This window comes from Sminthopsis crassicaudata, chromosome 2 (genome assembly GCF_048593235.1).
Source record: "Sminthopsis crassicaudata isolate SCR6 chromosome 2, ASM4859323v1, whole genome shotgun sequence".
In the NCBI taxonomy this organism is placed as follows: domain Eukaryota; kingdom Metazoa; phylum Chordata; class Mammalia; order Dasyuromorphia; family Dasyuridae; genus Sminthopsis; species Sminthopsis crassicaudata.
The window spans coordinates 149,912,643-149,929,004 of record NC_133618.1 but is presented as its reverse complement, the minus strand read 5'-3'; the positions used below and the strand labels follow the sequence as shown (position 1 = coordinate 149,929,004).

The 16,362-nt window shown below is 36.7% G+C and overlaps 1 protein-coding gene across 3 annotated transcripts in view; it reads right to left on the bottom strand.

Moving 5' to 3' along the window:
* ACOXL (acyl-CoA oxidase like) overlaps positions 1–16,362 on the bottom strand; it is a 508,474-nt gene that overhangs the window by 29,156 nt on the left and 462,956 nt on the right. For all 3 annotated transcript variants that reach the window (XR_012486063.1, XM_074287671.1, XM_074287672.1), the window contains exon 18: positions 9,233–9,334. Coding sequence is in view for 2 of the 3 variants with exons in the window: in XM_074287671.1 (XP_074143772.1) it covers positions 9,233–9,334 (102 nt within the window). In the remaining variant the exon portion in view is untranslated. The remainder of the gene's footprint in view (positions 1–9,232; positions 9,335–16,362) is intronic.

Below are 16,362 nucleotides of genomic sequence, written 5' to 3'. Positions count from 1 at the left end.
AACTGATCTTCTAAGATGAATATTGTTCTGAACTCAGTATGTATGAGTGAGGATAGAACCAGAATTAGTTGCTATGAATGGGGCTTTCCTTAGTAAATTTCCTTATGTTCATAACTAATGCCCACCAACTTGGTGGGGCATATATCTTCTCTGTCTTTGTCTGGGAATAGCTGGCTACTGCCTTTGAGTCTTACACTTTGTAATCCTCTATTAGCTTGCATTGGGCAACATGATCCTGCTCCATCACCAAGCCTTGGGCTGCTACCCCCATTATTCTTTCTCTGTGGTGTCCCTACTTTAGGCTCTACTTTTCCCATGCACAAGTCAGATTCTCAGGGAAAAGGAACCTGCCTCCTCTGGAGCCAGATTGTTCTATCTGAAGTATACCATCAAGTTTTCATAGGTAGGAAAATGTCATGACATGCTGAGGCCAGGAGACAAATTGAGGGTATTAGGAAAATGAAATAAAAATTACCTAGCTTTCTAAACATATTTCTCCCCTGCCTCTCCCCTCAAATCACAATATAATACAGCTGTCAAATGAACTCAAAAGCTTATATTGAACTAAACAAATATCTCCCTTCCATATGGGTCATAACAACTTATTCTTCAATTAAAAAATTTCAGAAAATGATACAAAGATCACCCTTCTGGTCACACAAAGCTACACTGTTGGGTAAAGGATTAGAATTATGCAGGTGGCTGCCATGAGGAAAACCTGGATCTGTGGGAAGAATGACCCAAGGTCCTTCCAACTGGCCAAATTGAAGAAACCAAATCTGAGATATATTTTCTTAACCTCAGATGGCTGACCTTCATATATTAGTTTAACAATGCATTTCATGTCACTGGGGTACACACTTGGCTAGAGCCAGAGAAAGATGTAGTAAGAGAAGGAGATTTTTCAATTCTTGATAACATAACATACAGGACCACTTTATAGAGGCAGCCAGGAATGGTAGAGGGGCCTCATGAGACCTGGTTCTTGTCCAAGTTTTGCAATTTATTGGTGTTAACTTTGGTGGGTCATTCAACTTTTTAGGATTTATTTTCCCCATCTGTAAAATTAGAACATTGGATTAGTTGATTTCTAAGATTTCTTCTTTTCAATCCTACAAGAGCTGGGAACTACAATGTTTCATAAATTGTATGTCTTTGCTTTGAAATTGTCTTCATAATAGGATTTTTGAACCATAGGATCCATAATTGTATTTTGAACTATAGGTATAAGAGGAAAATTACCATTTAAGGAATATTTTCATTCTATTTATAATAAAGCTAACAAGCTTCATTATGTAAGAAAACATACTACAGGAATATTTCAAAGAAAAATTATATTATTTGGATCATTTGTATTCCTAACCTTACCATTCTACCTAACTACTGGCCCAATAATATCTTCCAATTCAGTAAAAATACCAATTGGTTATGAACTTTATTTTCTTGCATCACCTGAATTGAAATTCAAAGTTAATAAAATTTTGTTCTATACTGACTTTCTCATTGTATCATCTGATAACTCATTTCACTGAATTAAGTATCAGGAGTCCTCTTATAACTTCACAAGAGGAAGGGATATCCCAAAAACTTTTTCTCAAAGTAACCTACAACTGAATACAGATGCTTGTTAGTTCTAAGAACTAAGAAGTTAGTTCTAAGATGCTAGTTAGTCTAAGTTAGACAAGATGCTCCCCACCCCTTCCACTCCAAAGAAAATTTTAAATATACATAACTAATGTCTCATCATCCAATTGATGTTGAATTCCATTCAGGGTGACTGAACATTGGTTATATTGGCTCAATCCAGATGGGTTAGAAATAAAGACAGTGATGAAAACAGTGATTAAAAAAATCAAAGAATCCATAAAAAAGATATATTTTAACACAGTATGGAGGAAAGTCACTGAGATAAGCTAACACATAGTGAAAGGCCTGAATGTTCCTGTCAACATTGTCTAAACTCTTATTATTTTTCAAAACTTTAATTTAAGGAATGAAGTATCTTTGTGGTCATTAGGTTACTAACATAATAGATGAACTGTCCTTGTACCAGCTTCCTGATTGACTATAATCTAATAAACATTAATTGAGAAACTATTTTGTGAAAGGCATAATGCTAGGTAATAGGTATATAAAGACAAATGAGAAACAGTCTCTGTAGAAAGGGGCTTACATTCTATATCCCTCCTTTTTGATTGTCTTATTTCTTCTAATTAGTCATTATCTGATCAGGTAAAATCTTTACTTGGATTCTGCACACTTCAAACAAGCAAATAAGAGCAGTATATTGCTTAAGATTAAAATCATATAAACAGAATTCTGGCTTCTCATATTTCAGCTGGCTATAATTTATGCCTCTTATTGTTCCAAATTTCATCTCCCAAGATGATAAATCATAGCTGTCATGGCTATAAGCTCACTGATTTTTTGAGATAATTTTTTTTGTTTGTTTTTTTTATAAAATTGACTAGCAGTTTCTCAGATCTGAAAAGGATGACCAGTCAATTTGGAGTCATGTATATGCAGTTAAAGTACTTGAATAGCATCAGACTTAACTAGCTCTTAATGATTCCCAGTTTTCCTTTTCCAATACAATATCACTGAGATATAATCAGAGGCAACATGAAGTATGCATATAGCAATGGACTCAGAGTTTGAACCCTACTTCTGAAACTTATTTGCTATGTGACCATAGTCAAATCATTTAATTTGTATAAACTTTAGTTTTTGTCAGCTGAAAAATGGGGATATTAAGAGCTGTAGTGCCTGCATCATAGAGTTGTTGTGAGGCTCAATTGAGGAAGGAAGGAAGAAAGGAAGGAAGGAAGGAAGGAGGGAGGGAAGGAGGGAGGGAGGGAGGGAGGGAGGGAGGGAAGGAAGGAAGGAAGGAAGGAAGGAAGGAAGGAAGGAAGGAAGGAAGGAAGGAAGGAAGGAAGGAAGGAAGGAAGGAAGGAAGGAAGGAAGGAAGGAAGGAAGGAAGGAAGGAAGGAAGGAAGGAAGGAAGGAAGGAAGGAAGGAAGGAAGGAAGGAAAGAAGGAAGGAAGGAAGGAAGGAAGGAAGGAAAGAAGAGAGGAGAGAAGAGGAGAGGAGCAAAGAAGTTAAAGAGGGAAGGGAAGAAGGGAGGGAAGAAAAAAGAGAGAGAGGGAAGGGGAGAGAGAAAGGGAAGGAGAAAAGAAAGAAAGAAAAGGAGGAGGGAGAGGGAGGGAGGGAGGGAAGGAGAAGAGGAAGAAAGGGAGGGAGGGAGGGAGGGAAGGAGGAGAGGAAAAAAGAAAGGAAGGGAGGGAGGGAGGAATTAAGGGAAGGAGGAAGGGAGGGAAGTACGTAGGTAGGAAAGAACATTTTCTATCCTCTGGTGTCAGAATTAATCATTGTATCAATCAGAATTTAGAAGTCTCCGAATTGTTCACTTTTACAAAATTGATGTTATGGTATAAGTTGTTCTAGTTCTATCTTGTTTCTTAAGACCATTCATGTTTCTAATTATGGTTTTATGCCACTACATTCACACAGTCAAGGTCTTTTCTTAGGTAACATGTGGCACTCTATTTACACATTCTGTACACTCCTTCCACTCTAAAGATTCCAAGCTGGTGTTTCACCCCAGGGCAACATTTTCATGGGCTAGCCAACAGTGAGCTTCCATTTCTGGAAGAACAGCTTCAGTGAGGTCCAAACATTCAACAATCCTCTCTCCAGCAAGTGCTTGTCCACAGTAATCAAAACAACTTGGAAGGAATTTGAGAGAGTGACTGTACAATACACACAATTTCATGGTAACAATAGCGTGAAGGGAGAACAGCCCTCCCTTACCTCCTTCAGTTTCACTCTTATCTGTCTTTTTAAATCAACTGATCCTTGGGGAGGGGGTGGGGTGGTGAGGGTGGGGAATAAAACCAATTTTTAACATTTTATCAAGTACTATTTTCAGGATGTGTATTGGATATTTTAATTTGACCTCCAAATCCTATTTGGGCTGCTAGGTTTCAATAGACACATGGGAATGTCAGGATGCCACCAGATGTCAACAAGCTACATGTCTCAAATTCTTATCACCATCTAAATACAATGAACTTGCTTTCTGACACATAGCTGAGAACCACTGTTCAAATGTTGACCTGTAAAGGACTAGAGAACTTGGACAGCTGTAGTATCAAATTTCCGGAAATAAATCCTTTGATAAGAGAAATGAGGCTACTAAATACTCAACTAAAAGTGACATTAAGTGCTGCTTTTAAATAGGGCTATGGAATCAAGACTGGTTAATTATTTGTACTCATGCCACTAATCTGAGACTCTAAAATAAATAAATTTTGAAAAGATGGAAATAATTGTTTCATTTTATAAGTTCAAAATAAAATAAAATAAGAAAAGAAAAGATAAACATAGACTATAGTGGAAAGAAGCAGTATTACTGAAATGTGCATTCTGTGTATAGGTACCTCTTCCTGCCCCCACCTTTTAAAAAAATTCTTCACATGGATGATGAATTCAGAACTGGAATCGATCCTGGATACCATTTAGTCCAACCTTCTCTTTTTATAGATGAGGCATGAGGCTCAGAGAGGAATGCTTTGCCTATGGTTATGATAGGTGGTAAATGGGATAGTAGTAAAAATAGTAAATGGATTAGCTAGGATAGAGCACCAATCCTGGAATCAAGAGGACCTGAGTTCCAATCAGGCTTCGGACACTTAGCAGCTGTGTGACCCTGGGCAAGCTATTTGACTCCACTTGTCTCCCCCCCCACCCCAATAGTAAATATCAGAGCATGGAGTTGAACCCAGGCCACAAGATTTACAGAATTTCAGAGCAGGAGGGGAGCTCAGATCCATCCAGCTTAACTTTTACTTCCAAAAGATAAAGCCGAGTTTAACACCCTGATTAAGTCATCATTCACCCTTTGCTTGAAGACTTCTCCTGAAGAGAGCCCTTCTCAACTCAGCAGAGCCCATTTCACTTCTGCATACCCTCATTGTTAGGACACTTTTTGCTTCACCCTGCCCATTTCATCTCTGGGGTCCTTAGTTTTCCAATTCCCAAAATGGAAATAAAAAAATAAAATTCCAAGGTGGGACAGCACCTAAAGGCATTATCACCTAAAATGAGCTTCAGAGGTTTGCTATTCCTTAATAAAAATTGGAAAGTAAAGTGTGTATCTCTAGCTATCCATCCACCCATGTATATACACAGGTACATCCTTACATGCATGTATAAACACACACGTATATGTGTATATACATAGACGTGTGTGTTTGTGTCTGTGTCTGTGTGTGTTTGTTGTATACATACACACTTGGTTTTGTTTGTATGAGGTTGGTTCTCCCAGTTTCACTCAGGCAAGAATTGCAGTTGCTGTTTACAATCCAATCCCACTGCTAATCTGCTTGATAGCATTGATCTGCTTTTTTTCTTTGTTTGGGTCAGTTTGTCCATCCTTAGGCAGCACAAGGGCCTCCTGCTTTCAGGGGATTGCTGTACTGATGCCAGATTTAGTATGGACACCTATTTGCATTTGCTTCACTGCAGCTCAGAACTCCAGAGCGCAAGTAATCCACAAGCCTCAGTCTTCCTGGTAGCATGTATTATAGGCATTTACATGGCAAATGAAGTCAATAATAATGCCTAAATTGAATAATGGAAATTTGTAAAGTCATATACACTGAATTTTCTAGGAACAACAATAAAATATTTCCTTATAAAAGTACATGAGGTAATAAGACATAGAAATTTAGAGCTAGAAGGGAATTAAGAGATTATTGATTCTAAACTCCTTTTGTGGAGGAGGAAATTGAAACCTACAGAGATTAAGTGACACATCCAGGTTATACAGCTAGTACATGTCTCAGATCTTCCTGGCTAATGCTTTAGCCACCACACTGCCTTTCTTTACATAATAAACTATCCTGGAACCTTCCTATAATGTTATAAACACAAGCAGCAATTTTGTTCCTGATAGCCTCCCAATAACAGTTATAAAATACATCCAAATATTAAAGGAACAGATCATCTCATTTTTCTACTAGTGTTGCTGGCTAAGCTGTATATCTGTAACAGGTAAAGCAACAACAATTTAAATGGTTTGATGTACTGTTAATTAATAGCGTAATCAGCCAAAGATAAGGGATTCTGGAAGAATCCTTTTCCTTCCAAAGAAACAACATATCTCCGGGAGTGATCTCTGGGTGTAAAGTATGTGTCATTGCTCAGAAGAGATAAGCACAATATTAGACATTACAATATGAGTCTGCCATCAGACTATTGTTAGAATCACCCTTGCCATTAAGCTAAGTAACTAATAGGATGGAGAAGTTACAGCTGAGGTCTAGGTACAAATGGAAATAATTTAATCTGACACCACCCAACATTTCTCCCTCCCCATTTTATAAAAGAGAACTGAAACACAGAGGAACAAAAGTTATCTTCCTGATGTCATATAGATTGTAAGGTACTGAGTTAAGATTGGAGTTTAGATATTCTTACTTCAAATTCGGTAACCTTTCTAATACACAATTTCACCTACTCAGAGAAACCCCAAATTATCTTTCATTGCCCTCTGTTCAGAGGCATGATAATAAATGTTTAATAAGCAGGTTTTCCAGGAAATAAATACACACATATGTAAGTATATGTATATGTGTATACATGTGTGTATATAATAAATATTATACATATACTATATATGGATGCATACACATTTTAAGGTTGATCTCTATTTTTACACTTTCTTAAGTATAGACAATCAGCAAAATAATAAACCAAGCTCTGGGTTTACAGTGATTACCAGTTTTTTTTGTTTTTTTGTTTTGCTGAGGCAATTGGGATTAAGTGACTTGCCCATTGTCACAATGATTACCAATTTTCAAGGCATAAATGCTCACACTGAAAATTTAACACTAGTCTTTCAATCATTAGAGCTGCCTATAGCATACCCCTAACTTGTATCAGAAGACCCCCAAATCCTTGAGTATTCAATTTTTAGTTGTCATTTGTTTTGTGTTTTTTTGAACATTTCTTGGTATAGTAGAACTCTCTTGGTGCATATTTATTAAATATCTCTAATAAATGTTTACACAGGCCACTTTTTATATATTAAAACTGGCAAAGGAATTTATGATGTGTAATGTGAAGCCTTCACAAAGATAAATGTAAAAAAAAAAAAAAAAAGGGACTGGGTTTGGAGTAAAAAAAAAATCTTTTGTTTAATCCTAGATTTGTTGCTCCTCTACTAGTGACCTGTGTAACATGACCAAGTCATATCACAGTCTGGGTTCCAGTTTCTATACCTGTAAATTGAGGGGGCTAGAACAGATGTTCTTGGAGGGCCTCTCCTGCTCTCCACCTGCTTCTATAATTTTAGGAACACTTTCAGGGACTTTAGTATTCTTTATTAATTAAGATGTCAGTGTGCCAGTTGGAAATCTAAGGAATCTAAAAAATGAATCCAGATTTCAGAAGAATCTAAAATCTACTTGTGGTCAGGAGACTGGGATTCTTGCCCTAGCTGTTACTCAAAAGCTATGTGACTTTGGGCAAGTCATTCAACCTCAGTTTTTTAAAAAGGAAAACAATATCTTCCCTTCCAACTTTTTAGAGTGCTTTGGAGAACTAATGACAGCTGACATCCTTGTGGAGTTGTCCAATTTACAAATGTGAGTCACAGTAATACTTCAAGGGAAAGAGTGAAGGAAGCATTGTCATACCCATTTTATAGATGAGGCAATTGAATTCTCATCAGAGGTTAGGTGATCTGGTCAAGATGGAACAGCTAATTTAGTGGGAAAATGACAATTCACAGCTGAGTCTTCTGATTTCAAATCCAGTGTGTTTACTACAGCACTCCTACGCTAACATATATGTTCTGATAAATATTAAGTGTATGTAAGTATATGCCTACATGTGTACTTATAGATTTATACACATAGATGTGCACATATGTATGTATATATAGACATATATTTATAAATATATTGTCTTTTCACAGTTACATACTCTACTCTAGCAAGGAAATATAGCCTTCTTTTTGGTCCCTTGATTTTTCTGGCTGATTGGAAACAATCCAGCCTTTCTCCTGTTTTGGGAATCTCACAGACTAGGCAAAACCAACTATTTTTATGGGGAAAAGCTATTATTTATTTCCCCTGAAAAGTACAGCTAGGTGGCACAATGGACAGTGTGCTGGACCTGGAATCAGGCAAACCTGCTTTCAAATACACTCTTAGACACTTATCTTTGTCATCCTGGGCAAGTTACTTAATCCAGTTTGCCTCAGTTTTTTCATCTGTAAAAAGAGCCGAGAGGTATGAAATGGCAAATCACTTCAGCATCTTTGCCAAGAAAACCCTAAATGGGGTTATGATAAGTTCGACATGACTCAACAATAACAACAACAACAACAAAACCTCTAGTCTGTTGGAGCCAGTTCAAATTGGCTCATGACAGCCAATTGTTAAATTTTCACTGTGAGTATTTATATCTCAGAAATCAGCAATGCTACAAATTAAGGCTTGATTTATTATGACCTGTTGATTGTCTAGCCTTATGTGAGGGAAATAATGTTAGTAATGCAGATTAAATGTAATATTGTATTATGGATATGGTTTTCTTCCTGAGAACTCATTATTAAACAATTACCAGCACAACCTTGCTTAACTATTTCATGAATTGATATAGGTATATAGGTATTGATACTCATTGTAATAATATACAAGATTATCTGTCCTTCCCTTCCTTCCTTCCTTCCTTCTTTCCTTCCTTCCTCCTTTTTCCTTCTTTCCCTCTTTCTTTCCTTCCTTCCTTTCTTTCTCTCCCTCTTTTCCTCACTTCCTCCTTTTCTCCCTCTCTTTCTCTCTTCCTTCCTTCCCTCCCTTCTTCCTTCCTCCTTTTCTCTCTTTTTCTCTTGCCCTCTTCTATTCCCTCTCTTTCCCCCTCTATTGTTCTTCCTTGTTAACTCAAGAAAAGCCCTTTTGGAGTCATAGATAGCAGAGAAAGGGAAGGAGAGTTCATGTCAGAGAGTTCAGGCAAGAACAATGAATCATTTCCTTGTCATCTTAAGTTTGAAATGTAACAAGATAGCAGTAGAGAATAAAACAGCATCCATGCGAAATTTTAGAAGAACTGAAATTCTTTAGAAGGCAAATGATACCAGCTTGATAAGAACTGTTTAGTAAGAAAGCAAAGTCCCACCAATTGTTAATGACCCACACCCATCTTGCCCCATGGCAAAGGGCCTTACCTGACTTCTGATCTGCACACTGCTTGCTGGGGTCAAGTATTTATGCTCTAAATACCATGCTCTTTCCTGAAACACCAATTTGGTTCCATACAAAAGACAAAACTAAAAGGGGAAAAGAAAAATATAACACATGTTAATAAATCAAGAAATTTGAAGCACTTTAAAAGGGGCCAGAAAGGGGTTTTTTGTTTGTTTGTTTTGTTTTGGGTTTTGTTTTTGTTTTTTTTTTGCAATAGGGAATTCCTAAAATACATGAAAGAAATCATGTTTTCCCAATAAATACTAGGCAGAAAGTGGACATTAATGTGGATACAAGGTGGATATTGATATAGTACCATTACAAACTTATAACTGTCAAATATCTTCCTACTGTTTTTATTTTTTTCCCAAATAGAATAATCACAGACCACATACTAAACAATAAGACCAATATAATCTCTGTCAAACAAAGTGACAATGGATTGTTGGCACCCCGTAATATAACTTCTAGCATTTATATAATTTGGTATTTAAAGCAATTTGGTATAGAGCAACAGCTCTCAAAACGTTTTGGTTTCAAGACCCATTTAAACTCTTAAAAATTATGTAATTTTCCCTCAAAGAGGTTTTGTTTATGTAGATCACATCTGTTGATATTTATATTGTCCAAATTTAAAATAGTATTATAATGAAAATCATTTTGACCTTAAAGATCCCTTGAAATGGTCTCAGGGACCCCTAGTCCCTGAACCACATTTTAAGAACTGCTGGTTTAATATATAGAGAATTGTCCTTAAAACCCAGAAAGGCCTCTATTTAAGTCCTTCTGACATAGTCAAACTTGGTGAGCTTGTACTAATCTTTACCTCTCAGTGCCCCAGACAATTCATTAATATGAATTTCAGAGTAAGAGCGAATGAAGAAATTTCCTAGCTGGGAGTTCCCTATATTAAATTCATAGGACTGAGGAAAAAAAAAAAGTAACTCATTTAATGTTATTTTTTTTCTTCTTAAAAGATTCCTGAAAGACAACGAAGTAACTGATAACGCATTACAGCTTCTTGAGATCTATTATATTGAATAGCAGCACATAAAAGTCTTCAGAGTCCAAGAATTAAGATAGGATAAGTGTTTTGTTTCCTCAAAGTTTTATGCAGAGATACGTGAACAAACATGATCTTTATTATCAGTTGCTAGATCGCTTCTACTGATCATCAAGCTAAAAAGTTATGTTTTATATGTATGCTGTAATGTAGTACCCTCTTTGTAACTCTTTGAAGGCAGGGACTGTTTTAGGTTTTAGGTTCAGAACAGGAAGGGAACTTGGAGGTCTTCCAGTCCAACCTCCTCATCTTTCAAGTGAGGAAAATAAGACTGAAAGAGATCCAGCAACTTGCCCAAGATCAGTCAGGTTGTATGTGAGAGGTGGAAGTTGAATTCATGTCTACTGAGCCTAAATCTAACTATTTTGTCTTTATACCCTCTTGAATTGAGTTGTCATTGAATTTTGTGGAAAGCTAAAATTCTGACATATATCATTCTGTATAACCTCAGATTTTCAGAAATGGATTCAGTTTGCTTTAGTAAGTCTGTGAGAGAATTCTACTCCTAAATATGCTCCCTCTATTAATGTACCAAACAAGTGAAAAAATTGTAATTGACCTTTCTGAAAGAAATATTCACTTGTGTTTGCCTGATCCACAGTGAGTAGTAGAAATAACTGATAAGAAATTTTGGGAATGTACTATGCCCTGATAAAAATATCACATCAATGCTTAGTCAGCTCAGCAAACTTATTAGGCCTTGGGTGAACTCCATATTCCTTCAACACATTTTTGGTTCTGCACCTGCTACATGTGTAACATTATCCTAGGCTCTGTGGGAAACACAAAGATGTAGTGGGTCAACTGTCTCTAGAGATAAGGGAGAAGGAACTAAGAAAGAGCTAGGCTGAGTTCCCTATAGACATAGAAACTAATTATAACATATATATGAATGTGTGTATGTATGTATATATTTGAAAATGGGATATATATATATGTAGCTTTCCTCTGTCATTTGTTTGTGTAACCTTCCTATGTATTTCCCTACAATGCTTTATTGTAACCCTTGTACAATTCACCTTAAAATAGTTAACTATTTTTAGGAAACATGAGTAGAAAAAACTTATACCTTTTCCCTGAGAGACCACCTGCAGATTGGTAAAAAATAAAAGCTAGAAATCAGTAGGGGGCACCAGTGAACCAAGTTCATGTTTGGGGGAAAGAAAAGACCACTGCCTTGGAGTAGGTTGTGGAATACAGTAGTAGTTGATCTCTAGATTATAGTATCACATGGATATTCTCTTGTTTTAAGTTTTCTGGAGCTTTCCTGGTTCTTCATGATTTCTCAAAAAATATCTACTTTGATTCCTTATTGATAGTTACAAGTTATTTCAGTATTATGATCAATTCACTTTAACCTGAAAAACTTACTTGAAATTAGCCAGGTTTTCTTCTATTATTTTCTTGCTTATATTAGCTATCAATTCCTTCTTGGGATTTTTTTTCTACTATTTCTAATATGTCAATCATTTTCCTTGATGAAAAAGAAGGAAACAAACTAAGATTTGAATTGTTATACCTTTTCTCTGTAATATATAAAAATTATACCATCTTTCTTAAGCAGTGGTGAAGGGTTTTTTTTTTTTTAAACATTTTTTCATTTAAAAATAAAACTAAGTTCATTCAAGGCTTTTAATTTTCCTGACAGTGTTTTGGAAGTTTCAACCATTTTTGAAATACATTCTTAGTTATATGTTCATTTTTCCATCCATTTGTCTGTCTGTCTGTCTGTCTGTCTATCTTTCTATCTATCCACCTATCTAAAAACAGCTTTAAAGCTGAGCATATTAGCTTAGATGCTTTTCTCTTTTCTCCTCATCAGGATTACTGATAACTATCATTTATCATAGATTTTTGGGGATTCTTTTTTAGTCATATTTTCATCATCTATCTTTTTAAAAATTGAAACGGATTTCTTAAAATCTAGGGTACATCAAAGTTAACTGTGACTCAGGTTTTTTCATCATTATTATGAATATCTATATGACTTAATTATTTTCATCCAAAATCATTTTCATTCTGCAGATTTTTATATTGCTGGCCACTTCCTTTCTTAATTCTTCATACATGACATCCATTTCCCATCTCTATGCCTTTGCATTTGAGTGGTTCTCCATGTACATAGTAATCACTTAAATATTTGCTGACTAATTGGCTGACTGGTCAGATTTGATTTCAGAATAGTAGTTTCCCTAGTTAACTTATAAAAGATGAAATTTCCTTCAAGTCATGTCAAATATTTATGAGCTATTTTGCTTTTAACAGGACAGACTTTTAGTATATATTTACATAGGTAAAATATAAATCACTACTGTGCTTTTTTGGAATGTACTTTAAGGAAGCATCATCCATATCCTCTGACTGGCTAGGTGGTTTATAGCAGTCAATTCAACAAGCATTTATTGAAAAATCAACAGGCATTTTGTTTTGTTTTGTTTTGCTGAGACAATTGGCTTTAAGCGACTTGCCCAAGGTCACACAGGTAGGAAGTATTAAGTGTCTTAGGCCACATTTGAAATCAGGTCCTTCTGACTTTAGGGCCAGCACTCTATCCACTGCACCATCTAGATGCCCCTCCACAGGCATTTACTAAGCATTTACTTTATATTAGACATTAGGGATACAAATACAAAAATAAAATAGTCCCTGCCCCTAATAATGTTGCATTATATCAAGGGGATACATATGATTAGATTAGTAAATATTGTTACCATTTGTAAGTTTAAGGTGCAGTTACTCTTCAAAAACATTTGTTAACCATCTATAATTTCCAGCCCCAAAGCACAAATTGCTGCATAAGATTACTTGAAGACAATAAACACCTTTATCAAGTGTCATCTCTTGATTCTGAGCATATCACTCTGGCTTTTCTTTTTATCCTTACCCAATGTTATTCCTTATGTTAATAGATGTCTATACAAATATACATTTTCTTAACACATAATGTTATTTCCCTAAAAACACTCTGGGGAAGGCAGTGATAAACTATTGTGATAGGAAGATACAAGGCATAGATAATTTGGGTGAGAAAAGTACAATGGCCAATATTTAGGGTTGTGTGCAGTTAGCTGATAGGAATCAACAATTCTAGCATTGATATTCCTTAGGATCATAAACTTAAGTTAGAAGGGATTTTTTAGATATTTTAACTCTTTCCTTTTGTAGATAAGGAAATTAAAATAGATAGAGCAAGTGATAGATAGAGCTCAGATTCACATAGCTGGTGAATTTCTGATGTAAACTCAGAACTTCTTGACCCTGAGGAAGGTATTCTATCCATTGTCATTCAGCTGCTCTAGATTGGGTTTCATATTCCAAAGGAAGAACTGTTAAGGATGCAAAGAACAAAACAGAGCATAAAGTGGGACCTTCATGGCTGAAGAAGCAGCTCTGATTTGATAGTCCAAAGCCCCCCAGAAGCATGTTCTACTGTATCTATATTCTTGTATACTGCTCTATCCCCTTCTCCCACCTCTAAGACAGACAGACAGACAAACATACACACACACATACACACACACACACACACACACACACACACAGACACACTGTAGTGTGTACAGTGTGTCTGTAGAAAAGAAACCCAGCTAGTATGTCTGCAATCTGTGTTCTAACTAATGATGGTGCCTTAGAGATCACTCAGACCATCCAGGAAACTGAGACACAGAGATATTAACTTACTTGTCCAAAGTTATAGATTTAGGATTCAATTCCTTCGTCTCTAAATCCAAAACTCTTACAACTACCATGTTACTGCATGCCTGAGCTGACATTTCTGCCTGACCATCTGTAAGTCTCATAATCCCTCTTCACATTCCCTCCCTGCTTCTGGCATGTCTGTGTCAAGAGGCCAGGGGACCCTGACACACCCCTTTTACTAGATTAATTTCATTTCAACAGAATGCATACCCTTCCATTGATTCATTTCCATCAAGGCTCTCAATCCACCAAGCTTCAGTGATACACAGGTAATTGCCTTTCCATCCATTATAGTGAAGAGCCACAGAACACATGGGAATATAAACCTGCTGGGACCAAAACCAGCATGAAGGAGGCTGCCTACTGTTCTATACAGCCAGCAGGCTGTGTTTCTCCATGACCCTGAGCTACATAATAAAGAGAGAAATGTTGCAGAAGGACTAAAAGTTAGGTCTCCAGTGTCAGATAAGATGAACAAAGCTTATTAATGCCTAGTAATAACAGCATGATCAGAGGATCTTTCCCCCTCCCCAGCCACAACCCAATTCTCTCATCGTGATGAACTACTCTGCCTTTCAGCCTTAGAGTTCAGCCTCTCGGGAGTAGCATTATTGCCTTGCAAAATTGATGGGCAATGGCATTATTCCTTAGATTAAGGTATTTCTGTCACCATTAGCAAAATATATTTGCTTTACAATTTTAAGGAACAATCCAACAAACAGAGAGGGGGAAAAAGAGAGAGGTGTGGAGAAAAGAAGCAGGAGGAAGAAGAGGAGGAGGAAGACAAGGAGGAAGAGGAGGAGGAGGAGGAGGAAGAGAAGGAGGAGGAGGAGGAGGAAAGGAAGGAAGAAAGGAGAGTGAGAAAAAAGAAAATGGAGATTATCTCAAAGCAAAGAAATACCAATGTCCATTCCAAGTCACATCCCTAAGTCACTGATCGTGTCCACCACACTTGCTAAAATTTCAAAATATAGTTGCCCCAAAGACAATGTTAGATTGATCACTTAAGGAAGTATGTCTCAGAATCCAAGTCCCCCTAATCTCACTCTTTGCACCCCTACCCAATTAGGAATATCCAATGTCTTATGCCACATGTATTAAATTTCTAAACAACATATAGATGTTTTATGTCCCCATATTTAAAAATCAACCTGCCTAACTACTCTCCAGTCTGAGAAGCTTCCCTTCTTGGCAATGGTGACAAAGTACAGCAGCTGGAGGACTCATTCCAACAACTTTATGGTCAGAATTTACAATTCAAATTCAAGTCTGGGCGTGGATAGAAGACAGCAACCAAGATCATTCATTTCCATTATTTTTGGGGGGATTCATTAGCTACCTTTGGATATGATAGATCCCAAGGTAGTGAGAGCAAATCATTTCATCTTCATGATTTTCAGAGGGTTATGATCAGGAAAGGTTTCTTTACCCTTAAGACTGAAATCTGGAGTCATAGCAGATCAAATACATGGATTCCAGGCATCCAAACCCCAAGGACACAGATGCATCCTGTGTTTTAGGTCTCATGGGAGAGTCCTAGACATGGTAGTATGCTGGCTGTCTCAAATGCCTGGAAATAGGAACTTGGAAGAAATCCATATGTCTGAAAGCAAAAGCCTAGACAAGACCAAAGGAAGGCACAGAGAAACTCTTGAGAAGGCAACAACAGCATGTATTTATAAGCAAACTGAAAATGGTGCAAGAACAAAGCAGTTTGGGAACTTGGAGTGCTGCTGGGCTTCTGGGTGCTTCTGAACTTTGTGATAATCAAGGAAGGAAAAACCCTCTTCTGCCTTTTTTAGCTGGCCATAAGGTTTGTTGGAGAATGGGGGCTTTGTGTATCTCTCACCCTCAGTGTGAACCTTTCCATAGCACTGAACGTTCTTTGGGGTTTATGCTGCCAAGGAATGATTGATGGGAGGAGAGAAAGGAATAACTTTTCAATCCAAGATGGCATTGTTGCTTTTTCTGTGGTCTCTTAGCAGAAGATAATTCAGAGGGAATTTTCCCTAATAGAAGAGAGTATTTGGCAGCAACCACAACCAATCCTAAAACTTCTATGACCAGTATTTTATTTGATTCTCTCAGCCAAGATTAATAATAATAATATATTATTAGTGGACTTCATTTATAGAGCACTTCAAGATTTGCAAATCACTTTACCTGCTTTATTTCATTTGACCCTCATAAGTACTCTAGTCATTGCTATCCCAGTTTTACAAATTAGAAGACTGAAATTCAGCAAATTTTTTGACTGGTCTTGGGGTAGTATTGAAAATGGGATTCAGACCCAGATCTTTTCTTGAATCCAACACCAGAATTTCTTTCCACTAACAACTGTAGTGATAA